We start from the raw sequence: 24,849 nt of genomic DNA on the forward strand, positions 1-24,849 counted from the left end.
CAATAAATAACCTGCTATTTTTAAATTTATCTTTCTTTTTCTTATTATGTTGTACCAATAATTCATTATTTATTTATTTCTGAAGCAAAATCTGGACATAACTGTAATATTTTCAAATTTTTCTCGAAAACACTGTCCTCGGTCACAATTTTTCAAGAGCAGTAATTTGCCATCACTCTTGCCACAGGGTTTAAACTCACATGCTCCGAAAAAAAAAATGAACTCGGCATTAATGGTCTTTAATCGTGACAATTTTGATTAAATAGAGATTTAGCAATCGAATCAAGCGTTACTCTGTATAATAAGCAGCAACAAAAAGTGTTTTAAAAGTTATAAAAGTGTGTTTTCAATTAGAATAATTTACTAAAGTACGTATTTTTGCAGATGGAAGAAAATCCATCCGCTCCAAAAAGTGAAAGCTTATGTAAAGTTTGTGGCGACAAGGCTTCGGGCAAGCACTATGGTGTCGCTAGTTGCGACGGCTGTAGAGGGTTCTTCAAAAGGAGCATTAGAAGGTGACAAAAACAATTTTCTGGTTCATGACATAAGTACTGCCCAGTTTTATTTTAATTTAAACCTGTATTTTTAGAAACCTGGAATATATTTGTAAAGAAAACGGTCACTGCATTGTGGATGTTACTAGAAGAAATCAATGTCAAGCTTGTAGATTTAAAAAATGCCTTCAAGTGAATATGAAAAGGGATGGTAAGTGATTTTAATTTACTATAATATCTCTAAGAATTTTACTAGCGAAGGTAAATTAAAAATAACTAGAAGCAAAGAAATATTTGTAACTATAGTCGACAAACTAGAAAAATTAATGGCTCTTTTATGCGAATTAAATGAACTAATTTGTGAAATATAGGTAATCGGACTATTTAGTTCATTGTGAGCGAAACGTGAACGGTGAACGGCAGCAACAGTTCTCCCAACTATTGAACGACAGCGGGCTTGGATTCGACCAGAGGCACTGTTGTCTCTAGATTCGACGACTTATGCGTATGACATCGTACATAGTTCAGGAACTTCATTTTATGTGCGTCATTTCAATATCAAGTTCGTGAAAGGGTGTGGAATGTGGAAATTTGGAAATAAAAAAAAAACAGCTCAGTACTTCCATACCAAATAGTTCGCAAACCGAAAAGAACTATATTCCCTTCTCTCAGCAGCACGGTTATTGTAAAATCCATTCATTCTTTTTAATTTTCAAATCCGCAAATTTCTATTTGCCCGCCTTGTAATAAAAATTCAAGAACCGAATTTTAAAAAAGATTTAAGAATTCAATTAAAGGAAACAAGATTTAAGATATGATTTTAATAAAAAGAAATACTATTGCATAGTTAAAAAATAATTGTAAGATATAAATTCAGACCTATTTTTTTGTTTTACCAAATGTACAAATTTCTAAAACCGTCTCTCGAATAAATAAAACAGCAGTTTTAACAGTTCGATAAAATAAAACTTAACGATTTCATTTGTTATTAAATACTAAAAATGTTTTGAATAAATAATTAACGTCAACTTAATACGTCTGAAAACAATGAATAGAATATCTCGCGGACTATTTATCGTGCAGAAGTAGTGTGAGAATAGCAGGGTGGAGTAAACATCGCCTTTCACCAACAAAAGTTGGATCCGCTCTAACTTCAACCTCCCTCGGTAGGCTCGATATAGACTGACGGTCTGTAACATGTTTATTTTTTCTGTGATTGACAATGCAGCTCATGCCACTGAGAAGTAATATAAACATACAATTAGTGGTACCACTTAATGTGAAAATATTACTCGATTGTGTCCTGATGAAGAAAACCTTTTTTGTTTGTTAGTAAACTTATGAGAAAATGCCAGTAAATTTCCCTGTTTGATGTTAAACTTACAGTAAAATTGTATCAGCATCTAAGAAGTCCCGATTTGAAATCAATGGATTTTAATTAATTTAACATTAATTAATAAACTAAAACTTCTACGATTTTATTGGAAGTACTAACAGCATCTCTTAGTGTCACTTTCCGAGTATGATTTAAATTTCTTTCTGAATTTAGGACAATTCGTAAAAACTTATTTTTGACGATGTTTTGACTTGAAATTTGAATCGTGTCCAAAGAAAAGTAACGTCCTATGAAGGAATATCTGGAAACATTTTCGAGATACAGGGTGTTTAACTCTGAAGACAATGTAACTTTTTCTAAAATTTCTGTTAAGATACTTTAATGATGAAATTTATCTAAATACTCAACCAGTGGCGGAGGCATAAAAGGTCACTATCAGTAGGAATCCTAGAACCTATCCCTGTTTGATATTAGAATATTCTTAAGTGGATAAAAAGTAATTAAAACACGAATGCAATACGTTTTATCCATAATCACATTACTATCATACCTATTTGTCGAGTCAGAGTTATTGGAATTTAATAAAAATATATTCGCACATGATATTTCTTACTAGTACTCAATGAAATGGTAAGTTTTGCTATACATACTGGTACGTTGTTTATTATCAATTATTTAATAATGGTTCTATCAGAATTTGGTAAAAATGTAAGAAAGTAATTGTAGTCCTGTTTTTTTGAAGAAGCTCAATAAGCAATTTTCCATTTATTGCCAGTGAAATCCAGGGAACAATACGAAAACGTGTTCGTCGAATTTAACGAATGGAGGGAAAAACGGAGGGAATGTAATGACAATAAATAAAGAAATCATGCTATCGTATTTTTTAAATTTGAAGAAAAAGTATGCAATTTCATCTATTTGGTCGAAGTATTCGATGCTGAAGGCCCTTAAAGGTATACAAAAATATAGATATTGGAAAATATAACAAGCTTACTGCTTATTTGAAGAGTGAATCGAGAGGATACAAAGCAAAAAATGCTGATTAGAGAAAGAATATTTAATGATTAAGGTAATATTTCTTTACCTTTTACATGTTGTTAAGTATAGAAAACTTTGAATTATTTTAGGTTGCAGTAATAATGGGGGTTTCTGGGGCCTGTCGATGCTGATTGACAAATTTTAAAATAAGTGACGTACAAGACGTTGGCAGTTTTCTACTTGTTTCAATACCTGACATGAAGACGAGCATTTCAAGAAAATTTACAATTATAGACGAAGGAAATACAGGGTATTAAAAAAAGAGTGTAAAATATTTAAGGAGGTAATAGTATGAACCAAAATAAGCAGAAAAGTCTCAATAAACATGGGTCCGCAAAGTAACGGTTGCGGAGATATGGAATGTTTTATGTTTTTTAGCCCCTTTTTTTATTTTGCAAAAACGTTGTGTATTTTCTTATAATAGTTGGTTGATGTTTAGTGAAATAAACAGTACGTATTTGACAGTTGTTCTCAGTGCACAAGTTTTCTTTCGCTATGGCTGGTTACTCTAACGCAGAATTAACAGACATGCATTTCATGTATGGTCGTGCTAATGGGAACGCCACCGAAGCGCGACGTCTTTATGTTGACGCTTATCCAAATCGCCAGATTCCTTCACAACGCATGTTTGGAAGAATTCACCAAAGATTGCGTGATACCGGTTCCTTGAGCAAACAGTGCCATTTATCCGGAAGACCAAGGTCGGTATCCACTCCTAGAGCAGAAGAAGAAATTCTAGCACTGGTAGAGCAGAATCCAGGTACGAGTGTGCGGAGAATATCAGCCGAGGTAGGAATTAGTGGTCCTCTTGTTTGGAGAATCCTTCACGAGCAACTGCTTTATCCATACCATGTGCAACGAGTACAGGCCTTAAATCCAATAAATGATCATCAAGCACGTTTGGTTTTTTGCCGCTGGTTTCTACGTCATGATGCTGAAGACCCTCGTTTTCTTGCAAACATTCTTTTTACTGATGAGGCCGGGTTCACAAGAAATGGAGTGTTTAATTTTCACAATACGCATATTTGGGCCGACGAAAATCCTCATGCTCTAATAGAATCTGGACATCAGGCACGTTTTTCATTAAACATTTGGATGGGTATTGTAGGTGACAGGTTTCTAGGTCCTGTTGTTTTACCAAACCGATTAACAGGCGCTGCTTACCTCAACTTTCTGCAGAACACACTGTATGAGTTTTTGGAAGACATTCCTTTGAATCAGAGGCAACAAATGTGGTTCCAGCATGATGGTGCTCCAGCTCATTTTTCCATGGCCGTTAGAGAGCATTTACACCAAACTTTTCCACATAGATGGGTAGGAAGGGCCGGACCTGTTTTATGGCCTCCAAGATCGCCTGATCTGAACCCTCTAGATTTCTTTGTTTGGGGATATTTGAAGACATTAGTGTATGGTACTCCTGTAAATAGCCTGGAAGAGCTGCAGCTACGGATTAATCAAAAGTGTCAAGAAATCCAAACCAAGGAGGGTGTTTTCGAAAGAGTTCGAATATCGTTGAGACGAAGATGTCGTGCCTGCTTGGAAATGGACGGAGGGCACTTTGAACATCTTCTGTAACTTTGTTTTTTGTTTGTTAAAAGCTTCCTTTGTCGGTTTATTCCTAATAAAATAAAATGATTGAAAAACGAATAGTGGTCCATATCTCCGCAACCGTTACATTGCGGACCCATGTTTATTAAGACTTTTCTGCTTATTTTGGTTCATACTATTACCTCCTGAAATATTTTACACTCTTTTTTTAACACCCTGTATATTTCTCTGCTACGAATTCGCCTAACACAACACAGATTTTTTTTTAAGATGCATCAATCAAAAATGTACTTCTCAGCCTGTTGGAATCAACAAGCCGTTAATACGTTAATAGTTGCTTCATTCCTGAATATCTAAAATCCAGAAGCATATACTGACCATTGTATGAGGCGCACTTCAACAGCTTTATTGGTCAATAAAGGTGCTGATCTGAAAACCACCAAACGGCATGGTGGATGGAAGAGGTCCTCTGTAGCAGAATGTTATGTTGATGGGTCTATATCTAACAAACTTGATATTGCAAGGTAAATCCAAGGAAAATATAGCTGTTCCTTACAAGAAGAGACGTCCGTAACTTGTGCAAATTCTTCACAAACTTCGGCAGATGTTACGCATTCCGAAAATGAGAAAATGATGTCAGCAATGTTACAAGGGTTGTTATTAACGGAAAGGAAGTTGAATGTGATAAAACAAAAACGAAATGTCTATTACTAAAAGGTGTCCCAATAGCAGTGATATAACTTTAAATCTGAATAAAATATAAACTTTTTAAGTTAGAAAAATAAATTGTGTATTTATTGAAGATATTTTATGACATTTATGTTTTGAACAAAACATCATTTAAGTGTCCTCCTCTTGATGCCCTGCAGACGCGTATACGATGGGTCCAATTTCTCATGGCTCGTGCCAACATATCCGGTTGTATTGCTTGAATTTCGCTGGTTATGTTTTCCTTCAGCTGCTCGATTGTTGTGGGGTTATTGGCAAATACGAGCGACTTTAAGTAACCCCAAAGAAAGAAGTCCAAGGGCGTCAAGTTACAGGAACGCGGCGGCCAATTGCGTGGAGTATGGCGAGAGATAATGCGATGACCAAACCTCGTCCTTAATAAATCGATTGTTTCAGCAGCTGTGTGGCAAGTGGCACCATCTTGCTGGAACCACATGCCATCCAAGTCTAAATCATCCAGTTGGGGCCAAAGAAAATCTGTTAGCATTAATCGGTAACGTTCCTCGTTGACAGTAACACGTTCGCCGTTGTCGTTCTCAAAGAAGTACGGCCCGATAATACCGTCAGCCCATAAAACGCACCAAACAGTAACTTTTTAGGGGCAGTCGTAGGCGTCTGCTCGGTCTGCCGTGAATGGTAACTGGCATTATCCATGACAATTACAGACCCCGGAGGAATAAGATCCAACATCTGTGTAAAATACTCTTCGAAAACATCTGCGTTCATGTCTTCGTGATAGTCACCTGTATTTTTAGATTCAAATAAAAGTAAACCGCCATCTACAAAACCACTGGCACTACCTATATGTGTCACTATTAATCTTCGCCCTTTACCTGAAGGTGCCTTGAACCCTGTTGAAAGTCCATCCAAAAATGCTTGTCGAAAACTTTTTACATTTTTATCTTGCCATACTTTTGTTACAGTATATCCCTCGTTGACCCAAGTTTCGTCTAGATAATAAATATTCCTCCCTTCGTCACGGAATTTTCTAATTGATCTTAAGTAGGATCTTCGCCAACAAATAATTTCATCTTTATCGATAAGAACTGACTTCCTGTTCTGCTTTTCCCAGCAAAAATTCAACTCTCGTAAGACGGCCCATAATTTGCTTCTACTGATTTTTGGCAAATCGTTGTCCTCTGAAAGTTCACTTAAAATTTTGTTTAGCGTTGGTATTTCTTTTTTAAAATAAAATGAGTGTACTTTTCTCACTAAACACAAGTCGAATTTTACTCTACTGCACTAGCACGTCTTCGTATATTCAGCTCTAAGACTGGATTGATCTGTCACAATACACTGGCTCCTGCCCTATGATGTATCCAGTAAAATATACTAATGTACACCCATTACCTGTTAGCATTAGTGTTACCCGATAATTACCTGAAACGAAATATTAGCACGCCCATGGCCGGTTCTTATCTCGGGGTTTTATTACTCTCTTTCATTTCCAAACAGAGTATAACAAACATCAACCACGTGTTGCTATTGATGATCTAATATGGTAGTGGTATATTTTTTAAAATTTCGACAATATTTTTCAAGTCTCTTCATTCTATTTCAATAATAAAAGTTAGAAGTTTATTTTATTGGTTTTTGCGTATTTATATTACCAAAATTTTCGCAACGCAAAATAGTCATTTTTGCCAGGGTCTCCCGCGTAGTCTATTTTGCTACTCTTAGTAGAATTAAAATTTCTACACTTTTGTTGCTGTATTAATTACCTTAAACGCACAATTCTGTCATCACAATCGATGTAATTAAAATTTCTGATAATAAAAACAGGGGGTTTTCGCACGCTACTGGCTTAAGCCTGGGAAATCGGCACCTGTTCAACGTAACCATGCACTGCCATAATGCCGTGTCACGGCAGGAGTCGGATCCTGGCCGGTAATGATGATTATACGAACGGCCGCTGAATATTTAATGAGTTGACTTCTGGATCGGGGCCCCAATGGTCGGCCGTCGCGGGTTGGGGTTGATTATCGGCCCCGGCCCTAATTGCTTCGAACGCCACAACCCCCCCGCCGCCTATTTAATTATTCACCCACTCGTTTATAGCATGTCGATGTCGGCGTAATCATCGTTTTTATTTTGGGTTAATTACGGATGAACTTACGCGATACCGACTGCTGGAGCCACGAAAGTGAAGTAGGATTTCTACTGAGAATGGTCATAGGCCACATTTTTTTTTATTTGTATGTGATCCGTTTTATACAGGATCAGTTAAGTTTAACGTCGATCTATTATTTTTTATACCTTCCAAATGAACTGTCTAATACAGACTCCAAATTTTTTTCCCCCTCCACCATTTTGCCACTGCGCATCCTACCCTCAAATTAATTTGATTTATCTGTATGTTGGCGTATACTCGTACATAACATATTTAAAAAGAACCTTAAACTAAAATAAAATCATCAGACTATTTCCGCTTATAGAAAAAGCCTGGTAAAGGTTATGAATATGTTCAGAATGATCAAGAACATATTGCTCTGGGATCTCTCTGGGAAGCATCAGAAATAGAATCTAAAGATTCTTTTATATACAGGGTGTTTCAGAAAGACCTCCCGTAAATACAGGGGATGATAGTACGGCAAAAAATAAGAATTTATGTCTATTTCGTCTTGTTTTCGAGATACAGAGCGACAAAATAAAATTTTTAAAATATAATTTTTACGAAAATTTTCAAACGGTGCGAAATATTTTTATGAAATTTGAAATTCCGTAGTGATTTTTAGTTATTGTAAAATTTCGATAAAAGTTAATTAAAGTTTAAAATATTACTAAGAATTTATGCGTTGTTTATGAGACATCCATCAATAAGTGTTGACATAAGCCTACTTTGAGAAAAGTCACTTATTTTATACACTGTAATATTGTAGGAGTTCAATAATTAAAAGCCATTTTTCTCGAAACCCGCCCACATTAGGAAGTTTTAACAAGAGTACATTATTTTTAGAAAATAAAATTATACATTAGAAATTGGAGCCCGAATGGTAAAACATCTAACCTTAAAATAATTAGAACTTAAAATGTCACAGGAATGTAGAATAACTAGCACCCTCTATGAAATATCCAAAAAATAATTTGACCAGCGTATTTGGCGTCCTTAAAAACCACGGAATAGCAAATTTTATAAAAATATTTCGTACCGTTTGGAAATGTTAGTAAAAATTTTATTTTAATAATTTTATTTTGTCGCTCTGTATCTCGAAAACAAGAGGAGATAGACATATAGTCCATAAGAAAAAAAAGTCTTATTTTTTGTCCTCTGTATTTATGGGAGGTCTTTCTGAAACACCCTGTATATTTTTTCCTGAGCTCGTTATTTTAATTTTCAATTATGTTGAAATTTGGTTATATACGCTTTAAATGTTGTATTTTCTGGTTACAGAGAACATTTTGTTTTTTTTTGTTGAGTTCAATAAAATATCTTTGGAGGGTGGGTGAGATATAAGCTACAAACTGTACCTAAGTCATATCTTAATTATTGTCATTGCTACTCGAAACTAACTGGTATAGTCTCTCCGATATCAATTATCAATTGAAGAACCAACAGATTGACCAGGTAAAATTTGTTGTTTTCATACTCATTAAGGTTTATTTTAGCAAAAATATTTTAATATGTATTTTTTAAGTGTTCTTATTTCTAGTTTCTGCATTTTTTCATTTTTCCAAATTTCCCAATTCTTTGCTTCGAAAAAATATTTTTCGTTTTTTTCCCGATTCCAATTATGAAGACTAGTCTACTACAATTTTCATACACTTGCCATTCCAAAAATCAAATTTGTTCAAAAATATCGTGGAATTTTTTATTATTTTTCCTCAACTACGTAAAACTTGTACAGTTCTTGAAGTTTCGAGCCGTACTATGTTGTTAATTTTCCTCTTTAAGTAATCCCCCACAATGTTTTATTCGGTTAAGGAAGGTCAATTTACTTTTCCACAACTTCTCAAGTAACACCAACAACAAACTTTACTAATATACAATACGTTTGTTCATATACATATCTCTTGAATAAATAAATAATAAATATTATTAATAATAAATCATATTTTAATTCAAAGTTAACTGTTATAAGTTATAAGAGAAATTTACATACATATAACCTTTTCTTACTTGAATATTATATGTATTAATAAGACCAGAACAAAAGTTATCACAAATTTCTTGATTTTATTTGTTCCGAAATAAAGTAATTTACAATATTTTCAGGATTGTGAACTATAATCTAAAATTTTGTCATCATTTTAATACTGATATGTACTTAATTCAAAGTTCTGTTCTATTATTAATCAACTATTGAAAATATAAACTTTAAACTTTGAGGAATACAATTCGTTCATAACAGCTACCTATCTCAAGGGAAATTTGAAGAAATCCTCTTCAAACAAATGTTTTTCTGATAATACGTTGTTCACTGTTTAAAGTCAAAAACTATCTCAGTTAAGAGCATGGGTGAGAGATAATCTACAAAGTTAATTATATCTTAAATTGTCACTACAACTGTGTACTAGATATTCTGGGTATTATTCAATTCTGGATGGGCCTTTAGTACGTAGAGTAGTTGTTTCCTCCAATATAGTTCCAGCGGAGCATAATTGATAATCAAAATAATATTTAAAGTTTTACACATTTGTTTGAATGAAAAGTAGTTATACGAAAATATTCGGTCTTTATATGACAGTTTACCTGTAATAGTTGAGAAATTATGTATGATGGAATATATATTCTGATTATTTTTCGATACTACTTTATGATACATTTTTTTTCATATTCTTCAGCTGTTCAGCATGAACGGGCTCCACGATCAACTCAGTCCAATATCCATCACTACCCTTTGGGCATCAGTACCAGGTTCAGATCATTACAGAATTCCGCGATATTTTCCAGTTTACCGCTACATCTTCAAAATCCGCAACTGTTGGAACCTTCACCGCCTGTATCTTCTCTTACAAGTCATTATTTACATCAAGGACTAATTTATCCTAGCATGTTGGGTGCTTTTTCAAAGCCAACTGGATCAATACATTCGGGAATGAGTAAGTGAAAAGAATTATTACCATATGTATTGTACCACCTAGATTTACAGTATTATTAAATCTCAAAAATTAATAATACAATGAAACCTGGTCATCTTTGATGGAAGACAATTTTTGAATATTTGAAAACGTTAATCATCTTTTCAGACATAACATCATCGTTCTACAATTTTCAGAGGCAGCACAATAGTGTACTTACTATTTCTTCTAGAACTGGAATAAAAGATGATGAAGTATCAAGTTCGGAGGAAATAACACAAAATAAGTCTGCAGATAATGGTACGTTGGGATAATCCCGTTTTTTTTTAAATAATATGTTATTTGAATCACAATGACTGAATTCTGATAGAAATTTAATTTTCAGTTGAGTAACATATTTTCTATTTTCCTTGTAGAAAGCGCAATTGAAGACTCAAATTCTCGACTGGAATTACCCATAGTGAGTGAATCTTGCCGAACTTCCAACGTGCGACAAGTTGAAGTGCCGTGTTTGAATCTTTTCCCAGCTGAGAATATTTACGAATCGGCAGCCAAATTGCTGTTCTTATCCATCAAATGGGCCAGAACAATACCATCCTTCTTACAGGTACAGAGAAACCAAATTCATTTGAGCCCTGAGGGTCGGATGCGCAGTGACAAAGTAGTGGAGTGGGAACAATATTTGTTAACTGTTGTCTATATTTCCTTCTCATTCTTCATTAAATGCGTTCTCTTGCGCGTTTCAGGGCTCAAGTGCAATTTGTGTAGTAGTATTGTTTTTACAGGGTGTCCCAGAATAACGTGTATAACGGAAGACCACATATTTTTTGGTCTCAAAAGAGTCAGATTTAGGCTAATTCACCTATTTCCAAAATCGCTTCGTTCGGCCACTGTTCATGAAAATTGTTTGAATTTTGTAAATAACTTTAATACGTATTAATCGACTTTAATTATTTTTGGGGTGTGGACTTTTGCTTTCAATCTACAAATTTTGGTGTTATACAGAGTTTTTTTAAAACTCACAACTCCTACAAGTTGATGCATAATAATAACCATTCATAGGTAACTATTTCCTCTTTCGGACAATAATGACAACTATTTTTTATTTGATAGGTGATACCATTTGGAAGTTTTTGAGCCTCTTACGGCGGTTTTCCACTAAACGAACAGTTAAGTTTATGTCCTGTTTGTGTTTTCTAGAACCTGAAAAAGAAAAACAAAACTGAAACAAACCCAAAACTCTTGTTTCCATCAAGTGGGCTTCATTTTGTTCGAGTTTTGTTTTTGTCTTCGGTCCTTTTCCACTGGTTGTCGCGAAGAAGTCAGAACACATTTTTCCAATAACAACCCTATATAGGGAACCCTGATACCGTTCGAAAGAGAATAAAATTTTGTATCAGAATATAGAAAAACATACAGGGTATTCCATTAAAAAAAAAAACGACTTATGAAGGTTTGAAGTTAACTAAACTCGGCATTAAATTTCTTTCTACTATAAAATACTCATGGTTTGAAGCTAGTCACTGTTTCTCTCCATTTTTTTTTTAAATTAAATATCTTGAAAACGGTTAATTTTAGGAATAGGGAAACTAAACCAACACGTTTAGAGAAGATTTTTTTATTTTTAGTTATGGCTGGTTTATACTGAAGTCCTTGGAAAAAAAGTAAGTGTATATATGTACGGTTAAAGTGTTTACTTGGTTAGTTAGTTAGTTTGTATATTAGCCAAGTAAACACCTTAACCGTACACATATATATTTGTTAATAGCTATAATTCATTAATGACTAAAATATTGTTATTGGGAAGAAGAAAACGCCAACATAGATATTGGGTTGGATCACTTAAATAGAAAACACAACACGACCGTTTTCACTAAACAGACTTGAGTTTCAAAACACGTCGAAACAAAAACAGTTGGAGTTTCCAACTGTCGCAAAACACGCCAGTCTTCAAAAAGTTTGCGAAAAGTTACAGTTCTGTTTTATTCGACACAAGTTTGTGTTTGTTTTTGTTTTGTCCATTTAGAGGAAAACCGCCTTTATAGAAATTTGATTAAATGAGCGGTTTGGGTACAAAAAAATATTTTTTAAATGTCTACGTTATCTTGCGAGTAGTCACATTTTGTAGGTTGACTATAATTTCAGTTTTCAGTACTTGCCAATTCTTAATGAGTGTTTACTACGATAAGATATACCACATGTTACTTCATTTTTCGATATGGATACACACATACGACGAATTAAGAGTTATTTACAACGTGTCTAATTTTATTGAAATAATTCGTAAAAAGAATCAAATAGAATAAAAAATGCTGGAGATAAAAGTAACAAATTTAGAGTATTTTCATGACCCAGTGATTAAATTGAAGGTAATTTGTTTGGGAATGGGGTCAGTTTTTAAAGAAAACCAGTTTATTGGTTAGTAAAACACTATCAAATGGCAATATAAAGGTAAATCAGAAAGCCGAAAATACAATTAGAATGAAATATTTCTCAAAAACTAAAAGTAGAACACCTACAAATTTGGAATCTCATGTCGTTTATCAAATTCCTTGCCATGACTGTGAAAAGTGCTACATAGGCCAAACGGGTCGTTATTTGGGAACAAGGATAACAGAACATAAGAGGGATGTAATCAATGTTTTCAATCCCTTAAAACGCAAACAAAATTTAACTGCTCTTGCGGAACACAGTTTGTCTACATTACATACTTTTGATTTTGATTCTACACGAATCATTGATAAACAGACAATTTTGAAAAAGAGATTATTAAGTGAAATGATTAATATAAAACGAGAAAACTCTGTCAACAAACGCAGCGATATAGATAATTTACAAACATCGTATTTTAATCTTATAGACAGAAGTAAGAGACACAGACATTTAACAACAATATAGCTCTGGTTTTATACACATTTCAATTTCTTTGAATGGTTTTTTGTCTTGGCCCCCTTTTTTCTGTTCCACACTTAAATCCTCTAATATGTTTCATTCATAGATATTTTAATCAACATCGAGTAATGTACTATTTTGATACAGCAACATACTACCTATTTTACTCCCCATTATTTAGATTATTTGTTACACGGAAAACCTTTTTTGGATGTAAGTACCCGATAAATTTATTATTATATTTTCGTAAACGTTTCCTTGTGATTGGTTCTTGATCCTTCATCATTGTAATATTATTGAATTTTAATCTGTTTTAATCCTAATAGCCAATATGTATAATGATGTGTATGTTTATTTATTGTAATTATTTTAGTGTCCTGAAGAAGGCTTAAATATAGCCGAAACGTCGACTAACCAATAAACTGGTTTTCTTTAAAAACTGACCCCATTCCCAAACAAATTACCTTCAATTTAAAAGTAACAAAGTTGGCGTTATTAAATTTAGTACAACTTATTATAAAAACTGTTCAAAATGACTACCATTGTTTCTACAACAAAGGTTAATTCGGCAAAGTAAGTTAAATGGCACCCTTTACAGTTCCTAAGGGCTATTTTGTAAAACATTTATGGTATTTTGGATATGCCTCCAAAAGTCTCCTTCAGTGTTAGATGTGGAAGCATGCACTGTTGTTTTCAGAGTGCTCCAATGAATGGCCAATCTCTTGTAAGCCGTATATGACTTGGTTGTGAACAAATATCACTTGTTTCTTCTTATGATTCTTTATACAAATCAAACAAATGTGGACTGTATTTATTTTATTAATGTCAAGAATGACAATATTACAAACACAGTGACCGTGTTTGTTCGAATGGGTTGCTGACTTCTAGATTTTTTTTACTGTCTATGCACCATGCACCAAACATGCCGCCAATAGTCGCAAGGTGTTAAGTCTGGTGAACGAACAGGCCAGTTAACAGAAACATTATCCTTCTACATCGACGAGGGAATCTTTAGTTCAGATACTGCCGGACATTTACAGTTAAATGTGGTGGAGCGCCAGCATGCATAAACCACATGTTAGCTCTGAGTATTAACTCGGATTTTGCAAAAATTCTATATAAATTTCCCCAGTCTATTGGGTAAAATAACATTGCCAATAATAATGCTATCAATGATCCCAGACCATTGATCCGAAATTCATGATGTTTCACTTTGCGGATGTGGAGTTTCTTGATCATTCACATGTTCCTTGTAAATATTTATTATTCCGCTTCTAGTAAAACAGAATTGGCAGGTACATTGATTCAAAGATCAAACTGAAATTACAGTTAACCTAATCAGAGCCTACTGGCAGTTTGTTAAGTATTGTAATATGGGTGGAAAGATAATGTATAGATTTAAAAATTATTTTTTTGTATCCAAATTGCTCACTTAATCAAAATTTTACAAGAGGCCCAAAAACTTCCAAATGCTATCACCTATCAAATAAAAAATAGTTGTCATTATTGGCCGAAAGAGGAAAAAGTTATGAACGGATATTCTCACCATACATCAAGCAAAAGTCCACACCCCAAAAATAATCAAAATCGAATAATACGTATTCGAGTTATTTACAAAATTCAAAAAAATTTCACGAACTTTGAGGCCATCTAGCGGCCAAACGAAGCGATTTCGAATATAGGTGATTTAGCTTAAATCTGCCTATATTTTGAGTGCACCAATCTGTGGTCTTCCGTTATAGACGTTATTCTGGGACACCCTGTATAGTTAATTTATAAACAATTTATAAAACTTTGTAACTGTTTTTCTTGTATTATACGACTAGAAACTTTTTATTTAGAAAGCATTAATTGTTCTAGGTAATTTATGATATGTTTCTTTTTACAGTTGTCTTACAGAGACCAATCTATTTTACTGGAGGAAAGTTGGAGTGAATTGTTCGTCTTAACTGCAGCACAGTGGGCACTTCCCGTCGACGATGGTAATCTTATTTCTAAATTTATGTTATGACGAATTTACCTAAGTTGTATCTTACATTTTTTTATTTACTTTTTATATGAAAAAAAAATCATTAATTATTAAATATTTTTTATTTTTTGTACAGCTGTACTAATCAGTAATGCAGTGGCTCCAACTTCCAGACATTCTGTCCTTGAAGAAGATGCTAGAAAATTAAGGGAAATTATTAGCAGATTAAATCTGTTAAGGGTAGATCACACAGAGTATGCTTGTCTAAAAGCTTTGGTTCTTTTTAAAGCAGGTAAATGAAAAAGTATACACGTTTTTGTATTTTAGTATATGTCTATTTTATGTTGATCTAAGAAAAAACGTAATAAAATACTGTTTTTATAGTACTAAGGCTAAGAACTTTAGTTTCTATAATTAGTTACCTATATGAATTATTTATCAGTATTTCTATTATATTCCATATTGTACTGTATTATTTCGTCATATTATTTTACCACGGACGACTATACAATCTCTGTGCTTGTTTGATCAAAATAATGAGACCTCTTTTAAAATTTTATCTGCCTTGCAAATGTTTCGTAACTTAAATTGTTTCGTAGTAATTAAGTATTTTCATCAACAACACATTTAACCGTTGTTAAAAATTAAATTTATTTGATAATAAAAACAAAAAGCTTTACGGAATTCAGAAGCTTGTATTCGAATGCTTTTCTTCGAAATAATTACTCGAAATTATTAGAATATTGGAACAATATTAAATTAAAAAAAATAATCATGCTATTTTCAGAATTTTGGCTCACTCTGTATGTACCTAAACTATTGTGTACTTTTTAGAGTGCAGAGGGTTATGTGAACCAACCCACGTAGAACTCCTTCAAGACCAAACTCATGTCATGCTGCACGAATATTGCTCTCAAAGGCAGAACCAGCACAAAGGAAGGTTCGGGAAGCTCCTGCTAACCTTACCCGGGGTGCAATCTGTTTCCAGAAGGGGGCTAGAAGAACTGTTATTTAGGCAAACTGTCGGCGACGTCGCCATTGACAGGTTGCTGGGAGATTTGGCTAAGGCGACGCATCCTTAAGAAGTCGACAAATATTTTTTGGTTGTTTGATTGTTGTAAAATGTGTTCTATGTATTGTCAATTAAGGGATACGCAGTCGAAGTTGATTTATTTTATTATTTACATGAATAACAACCATAACATACTGTATTTCGTTTGAAAGTTGTAAATATGTACAGGGTCCCCCAATATCAGTGCCTTGAATGAAACACGTAATAGAATAATTAATTTTAAGCAAAAAAAATCATACAAATATATGAAAACTTTTTTGTATGAAACTTTTTTGTTTGAAATTAATATTTCTATTACCTGTCCCATTTAGAGCATTTAAAATGAAGACACCCTGTGTCATATATTTAACATCCGAGTATTCTTTATTTTAGGGTTTTCCATTTAACCCCACACAAAACTCAACAAAATAAAAATTTTCAAATAACATTTTATTCATCAAAAAAATAACGTAAAAGTTATTTGAACAGCCATATTTTAATTTTTATGCAGAGATATTTGGACTGGAAAAGAGGATTATAATTTTTCATGCTATCTAATTAAAAAAAAAAAAAATTACGACATTTTCGACAGTAAAATCAAATCTTTTATGAATGAATTGATGAATTAATTCATGAAAAACTTAATTAATGAATAAATGGTCAATTTAAAACTGTTTTAAAACTGAGGGAACGTACAAAAAATGCCATGAGCTGTAGATACGTCAAGCCATAGTTTGTGTGAACGGAAATAATGATGATGGCTTCGAACATATTCTTTGGGTAAGTCTAGACTTATATCTAAATTAATAGGTTATTTTGAATTTTCGTTATTTCTGAATTTTCGTAATGTTGTTTGAAAATGTTCTCACTTTTTTGGATTCTATGTCCTGCTAAAAAGAAAATTCCATCTTAAAATACACCATATATAAATACTGTTAAATTCATATCAAGTGATGATAAAAATAAATTTAACTTGGCATTTACATCCGTTGTATAATTTCTGTATAATAATCTGATCTAGTCCTAGATGTTGTAAAGATATGATAGTTTTGTAAATATTGTAAATATAAAATTAAACTGATGGAATCAAAAAAATGAAATTGTTTCAATTATTATAGTAAAACAGTACCTAGAAATAAAAAAAAATATGTTATCTAGACAGTATAAAACAAGAAATGAAAATTTTAAGCAATTTACCGTATACAGGGTGTCACCTAACGAATGTTAAATATACTTCAAGGGTATAATCTAGAGCCCAAATGTCGATTTAACCAAACTTGCTTAAATAAAAAAATGTCGCAAAAAAGTTACAGGGTGTTAAAATTTATTTTTTTATTTCTTGTTTTCTCTTTAACTCAGAACCCAGTTAACCGTTTATTTTACTAAAACCCTTTGTGAATATTCTTCTGTAACTTTTTGTACGTTTAAATGTTTACACACAACTATCAGAAATAGGTAAAGAATTTCAAATTATTTCACTTACTAGTTTTCAAATTATTTAAAAAAATTAAAAATATTTTTTGAAGTTTAACCCCTGTATCTTTTTAACTTTATAGAAAAGACTCCCCTTAAAATTCACCAAAGAATACGTCGTTTCATTTTTGGTCACCAATTGTGCATCAATCTGTATAATTTTGTTGAATGACTAATTGTTCTATAGATTCATTGACAAGAATTCTGTAATCTGCCCCTTGCGTAAATTTAAATAATCCATTTCCTTCCTCAGTAATAACATCCTACACATAATATGTAGGTACAGTAATTTTATCTAATGACAGATATTTCGCCTTCTCCAGGTAACAATAACGATGTAAAGGCTGTCAATCTATTCTTAGACAGATCGTCAAGTGCATGGTAATGTCGATCATCATTTTTTTAATTAATAGTGCTGTGACGTGTAATTATTATACATTAAATTGTTTTCTTGAAATATCCTGCTTCAAAACCTATTTAAAGGATTATTGGTAGAGGGACAAAGTAGTTGTGAAAATGTCGTCTAGAAGCATTATCTTTTTTTTCTGTTTAATAACTTTGGCATATAGTAAAGTAAGTATGGGTAAGATAATATTTTTATCGATTTCCAAAATCCAGAATTAAATTTTTTAACGTTTCTTTATTTAATTTTTCAGTTACAACTTCCACCTGATCTGCAAGAATACGCGGATGAATTACATGATTTATGTATCAAAAGAACTGGAATAACGGAAGGTAAGACTATAAAATTTGCAAGACGTTGATATTTTTTAACATAGTTTTAATCGGGCGCAATAGTAACGAGCGTTCAAATAAAAACGTGGTCAAGTTGGTTCTGAAAATTTGGACGTAGGGCGTAGCGTATAGCAAATGAACTTAAACGTCATCTGTCAAAGCGCTATATCGCCGCTATCAATTTGAATATTTTCGTTTTAAAAAGCGTTTAAAATGGTGTTTTCTCAAGAACAAAAAGTGTTTATCATAGAGTCCTACTTTAGAAATGGACGCAAGATTGATGGAATATGGAAGTATTCTATTGAGGAATGTTTCATAGAATTTCAAAATCAATTTCCCGGCGTTGTTGAGTACAAAATTTTTCAAAGTGCAGTTCAGCGTTGTGTTAATGTTTTTCGTGAAACGGGCAGTGTAACAAGAAAAGAAGGAAGCGGCCGACCTAAAAAGCGGACTGAAGAATTAAAAGAAAATGTCCAACAAATAATGGAAAATGCGCCAAGAACTTCTGTACGTGTTTTATCACAAATGGTGGGAGTATCAGTCGGTACCTGCCACACAGTGTTAAAAAAAGATTTGCGTTTGTTCTCCTATCGTTTAACTTGTCAGCAAGAACTTCATGAAGTTGATTTTCCGCGACGGGCTGTATTTTGTGAATGGTTTTTAAACAACTACGGTGAACTTCATAATATCACCTTTTTTTCTGATGAAGCCTGGTTTCATTTAAGTGGTTACGTAAACTCACAGAATATGAGAATGTGGTCTTCTGAAAAACCAGATAACTTTTTTGTCGAGGGCCCTCTACACGCTCAAAAAATTGGAGTTTGGTGTGCTCTCAATCGAAGGAGGATTTATGGACCTATTTTTTTTAATGGTACTCTTACTGCGCAAAGGTATAGAGAAGAAATTATCGCTCCTTTTGTTAACCAGCTGGAAGAAAACGAAATTACAAACTTTTACTTTCAACAAGATGGCGCAAGGGCACATACGGCAGGCGAGACGATGAATATGTTGAGGGAAGTTTTCCAAAATCGACTAATAAGTCTCAATGCTGAACATGAATTTCCACCGAGGTCATGTGATATTACGCCGTGTGATTTCTTTTTGTGGCCTTACCTTAAAAACACTATTTTTGAACTGCCTATTCCTGATTTAAACCATCTGCAGGCTCGACTTATAGACAAGATTCGTGAAATTAACAATACCCCGAGCATCTTAGAAAATGTCTTTAATTCTTTGAGGAACAGGTGTGAAAAGTGCTTGGAACAAGGAGGGGGACACTTTCAGCAGCTGCTTTAATTTATTGTTATAACAAGGAGGGGGACACTTTCCGCAGCTCCTTTAATTGTTTGTTATTGTTATCACGATTATTCTTTAAAATAAAGTTATATAGTCATTAACGTTATTGAAACTGACAGCTGCTATACAGCTCGTTGAGAAATGAGGTTAAGTTGGTCGCTATAAGCTACTCCCTACGTCCAATGTGTCAGAGCCAACTTCGACGACGTTTTTATTTGAACGCTCGTTATATACAGAAGATATTTTTGTACCGTGATGTCTATAGTAACACCAAGCCATTGTTCAATGGTCAAAGTAAATATAAATAGTATCTAGCAAGACATTATGTATTTTGACATTTTAAATTTGCCTCTTTCTTCCTTATTAAGTTTCTTTGTTTATCATTAAGGATTCATATTAGCCATTTCTCTGTGTTCCTCAAAAAACTAATCAAATACTAATCATTACGTATTTAATTTTTAAAAATTAAATAAATATTTGGGTCATAATAATTTTTTTTAAGCTGCTCCAGAACTCGGTACACGCTCATTAGTGTTGCCTGTTGTTACTTTTTTAAACCAACCGTATGAAACCAACGGAGTGGCAGAGACTGAAACTGCAATAGAAAATGATTTTGTAAAAACAAATACCTTTTGTATCACCATACTATTTTTTATGTCAATGTAGATGAAGCGCCGAATATTAAAGAAAAATGTCTAGTATTTTTAACAAATTAGTAGCTTTTACACGATTTAATACAAATAATAACTAAAATTGGTACGTAGATAAGACATACGCAACTATGTACATAATAAAATATAAATAAAAATACTAATTTCACAGTTGATATATTTCTTGAAATCGCTTCGATTTTAATAAAAATTCATTTTTATTGAATTTTGAAGCACTGTGTTTTGTTTGTGAATTTCAATGACCTCTAACATTGACCTAGGTTAGGTCACTATACTCCGCGGTCGAAATTATAGAGAGTGATTCATAATGCGTATAAAATATAAAATGATTTTTATACGGTTCAATATTATTTATCTTTGTGCCGCTCGCTACGCACATCGACAGAATCTATAATCGTCTATATACTGAGTTACACTGAACGTTGATCTATATTCTATCTCTGTCTTTTGCACTTAGTAGGGAATAGGGAAATTATTTTTTAGTGGGTGTAAACGGACTTGATTTATCCGTCCTGAGAAACGTCATAGCATAAGCGTAGACGAGGGGTCTAATTCCATGGCTATAATAAACTTATAAATTAAAAAAACACAACTGGGACGTTTTAAAATGCTGTAATAATTAAAATGGATCAAAGTGCCGGTTATAGCAAACCGTAAAAAATATTAGATGTTATGTTTTATTATCTTTTTTCAATATTTTCTATATCTTGTTGCCTTTTACGCAGACACGCCAATGGATTTTCGTTCCCGGCACGCTTCATCCCCCTTACTAGTCCAAAAGCTAGCGATGAGTCACTCTCTATAATTTCGACCGCGGAGTATAGATAATATCAATCCACCTGATGTGATATGACAACAAGGCGATAGGCGAGCAAAAAACAAACGGTCGACGTTAATTTGAAGAAACGAGATTATCTCTGATTAGATTCTTCGGTTTATAGGTTTTCGAGAAGGTAAATTTATATATAGTAGTATTAGTAAAGTAAATAAGAATTTTATACATGTAATTATATTTTATAACATAGTTATTTTATCAGTTAGTATCGAGAAAAATGAGATTTGAATAAGCGTTGTTGTTTAAAGTATGTCCAGTCCAAATAGACTTCTAATACGTGTTTCTAAATGTTAAAGTTAATTTCCGTACAAATATGACCTCCATTCAGAAATACACCCGTATAACAAATAGCTCATATATGTTTTATTTATTTTTAGATGACCATATAGCCTATGATATAGCAAATAATCCTCACGATGAAAAACTTCAAGTAAGTACACATACAGGGTGGACATTAGTGTGAGAAAGTAAAATAACTCCCTTGTTATTCATAATACAGAAAAAAAGTTTGTATAAAAAAACCCAAAGGACAAAAATAATTTGAAACACACAGGGCGATGAGTGAAAACGGGACACGCCAAATACTACATTTTTTAAATGGAACACCCTGTATATTTTTAAACATATGGATTTCCCAGAAAATTATATATATGGCAACAGTTTATCATATTAGTGCAGGGGTGGCAAGTTATGTAGAAAATTCTTCGAATTTTGGAAAAAACATAACCTCGAAGAAGTTGTATTAACTTTCACCTACTAACACTTGGAGCAAAAATATTTGACAGAATTATAGGCAAGTGTTAGGCAAAGACTCCTATATTAGCTAATATCGATATTTTATACAGAGCATTTTTTATAATACGATCATTTTAAGAAAGTTCAAATTTAATTTTCTAAAATTTTTCTTCAATTAAGTATGTTCTAGACCTACAGTTGTAAGTTTTTAAGATATAGCAACATATCTGGAAAAACCAAATTTTTATTATCTTCGATCGCACAAAATGGCTTTGGAAAAAACTATCACATTGTGTCAACTTGTCAGTTCATAATTTATCATTCCATTTTGAGTTAATTTTATTATTTAATATTTATGTGGTATTCTATAAAATAATAAAAATTAAGTTTTTTCAGAAATGTTGCTATATCTTAAAAACTAACAATTTTAGATGCTTAATAAAAGTTGAAGTGGACCGATATGTGAATAAAATAGAATAATAAAAAACAGGGTGTTCCATTTGAAAATTTTTAGAAAATCAAGTTTAAACATTCTGAAAATGATCGTATTATAAAAAAAAGCCCTGTATAAATTATCGATATTAGCTAAATGTCAAATATTTTTACTCTAAGTGTTTATAGTTGAAAGTTAATACAACTTGTTCAGGGTCTACATAACTTGGCTACCCTGCACTAAAATAATAAACTATTTATATTGCCATATGTAGAATTTTCCCGGAAATCCATATGTTTAAAAATATACAGGGTGTTCCATTTAAAAAATGTAATATTTGGCGTCTCCCGTTTTTACTCATCACCCTGTATGTATCAAATTAATTTTGTAGTTTAGGTTTCTTGATTCTGTATAACTTTTATATAAACTTTTTTTCTGTATTATGAGTAACAAGGGAGTTATTTTACTTTCTCACACTAATGGCCCACCCTGTACACATATTATATAAAAAAGACGTTTTCTAATTCAAAAATGTATTTTTGTAATTACCAAATCTTTTGCTCTATCTATTTGGGTATTTTGTTACCAGCGAAATAAATAAAAAATTAATTAAACAAACCCTTGCGCGATAAGGATCACTCAAGCGTTATTTTTTTAAAACAGTTTTGCTTAACCACAAATCTCGTTAAAAAAGAAATCGACAAATGGGAAATATTCAGAACTTGGGAAAACACTTGGTTTTAAATTAGTTTTGATGTTTTTTTTTTATTGTTTATATCGACTGAGTGGTGATTTAAATTTGATGGTTTGATATTTTGATAGTATTAATAAAAAAATATACATTTGCAGAATCTGAACCACTACAAATACTACATTTTAATAAAAAGTACGACTTTGTTTCAGTGTTACATAAAGTGTCTTTTGATGGAGGCAAATTGGGTAAGTGTCAATAATTGCACAAATAAAAAAAGTGTAGTCAAATTTTGAAATTTAACATTTGGTCGCTATTATACAAGGTGCGTTGCAAAATAAACAGGACTTTTCAAAAATAGATATTTCTTGTGTGGCCATATATGAGCATGCGCCGGAATCGTAGATCCTTCACTGATGTACTGTCAAAATTTTATGACATTTGGACGAATAGAAGAGGAGTATTGCGTCTGAACAGACATAATGATTGTGTTATCGCATCGATATAAAAATGAGCATCGAACAAAGAGCTAATATCAATATTTGTTTTAAACTTGGAAAAACTTTCACCGAAAAGTTTCAGTTGATGAACCAAGTTTATGGCGAGGATTGTTTATCTCGTGGCAAAGTTCATGAGTTAAAAACAGTCGAGAGGACATAAATGATGAGCCCGAAATGCGTGATCACTGCTGTCCGTGAATTCATAAAAATCTTCATTGATATTCTTGGAATTGAAATTGAGCATCACAAAAACATCAATTTATCACATATGGGCTTAACATTTTGGGCTACCGAAAAGTGTGTGACGACCTGAAATTGCTCAAAATTCAACATTCGAAGGACATCGCCAAAGAGGCCAAAAAGGACAAAAACTTCCTTTACAACATTGTGACTACTGACGAAACGTGATGTTTTCAATATAATTCAGAAACCAAGTGCCAAGTGGGAGGCGCCAGACGAGCCAAAACCCAAAAAATCTCGTTTGGAGAAGTGAAAAGTGAAGACAATGTTGATCTGTTGTTTCGATTCCAAGGGCATTGTCCACAGAATTCGTTCGACCGAGATAGAATATCGCGCAGAAGGATAATGCGCCATCCCAGCGATCGACACTTGACTAAAATAGTCCAGGCAAGTTAGACCAAAATCACCCAGAATACAGCAATTTTTTTCTGATGAACCGATCGAGTTGCGGTTTTCGGCATTGTCTTCGGAAAAATATCAGGAAAAAAGTCTATATATTACACTTAGGGGCTGGATCGAAACTGCATTGCGGGTGCATAAAGTGCATCTTGGAGTTCATCAATTTTTCCAAATTTTCTAAAAATGGTAAAAATTGACTGAAAGTTGTAGAAATTTGTGTGCACGGGTTTTTTGACCCTGAAAAATATNTGTGATTGATAGTGAAAGTGTTAGATAAACATATGATAGTAGTTGTCTCACTAATTGCCTTGCAAATAAAAAGAAAATTGGTTCTCAGAATAAAATGGATTCTTTTCGACTCATTTTCTGTTAGTTTTTCTTACCCTTCTTATCTAATCTCTGTAATTTTGCGTGTGTTACAATGTAAAGATAAGCCTACAAGATCATGGCTGGTAAGCGGATGGAGCCGTTTTATTGCAAAAATCTGCCTTTCGATGTTTTCCAGAAAGCCCACCCCACGGGCGTCGTGCATACTTTTTAGTGTCAGAATCGGAATTTCCGACCCCAAAAACCCCGAGTGGAAATTTAGAAGACAATTACTCAGCTATTCGATGTTTTACCGAAGCCCCCCCCCCATTGCCCCCACTGGGGGCACCAGGGGCGTCGGGCATACTTATCAGTGTCAGAATTGAAATCCCCGACCCCAAAAACCCCCGAGTGGAAATTTAGAAGGCAATTACTCAGCTATTCGGTGTTTTACAGAAG

At 33.1% G+C, this 24,849-nt stretch overlaps 1 protein-coding gene and 1 pseudogene across 1 annotated transcript in view; both read left to right on the forward strand.

The window, feature by feature from the left end:
- Positions 1 to 384: 384 nt before the first annotated feature.
- Positions 385 to 16,107, forward strand: LOC108917043 (annotated as a pseudogene).
- Positions 16,108 to 18,047: 1,940 nt separating this feature from the next.
- The window catches only part of LOC108917044 (general odorant-binding protein 83a-like), a 14,125-nt gene continuing 7,323 nt past the window's right edge, over positions 18,048 to 24,849 (forward strand). Inside the window, exons 1-4 of the mRNA XM_023454374.1 lie at positions 18,048 to 18,122; positions 18,206 to 18,284; positions 21,464 to 21,516; positions 23,158 to 23,193. Of these exons, the coding sequence (XP_023310142.1) occupies positions 18,066 to 18,122; positions 18,206 to 18,284; positions 21,464 to 21,516; positions 23,158 to 23,193 (225 nt within the window). The 5' untranslated portion in view covers positions 18,048 to 18,065. The remainder of the gene's footprint in view (positions 18,123 to 18,205; positions 18,285 to 21,463; positions 21,517 to 23,157; positions 23,194 to 24,849) is intronic.

The sequence above is a fragment of the Anoplophora glabripennis genome, unplaced genomic scaffold (genome assembly GCF_000390285.2).
Source record: "Anoplophora glabripennis isolate ALB-LARVAE unplaced genomic scaffold, Agla_2.0 scaffold69, whole genome shotgun sequence".
Taxonomy (NCBI): Eukaryota; Metazoa; Arthropoda; class Insecta; order Coleoptera; family Cerambycidae; genus Anoplophora; species Anoplophora glabripennis.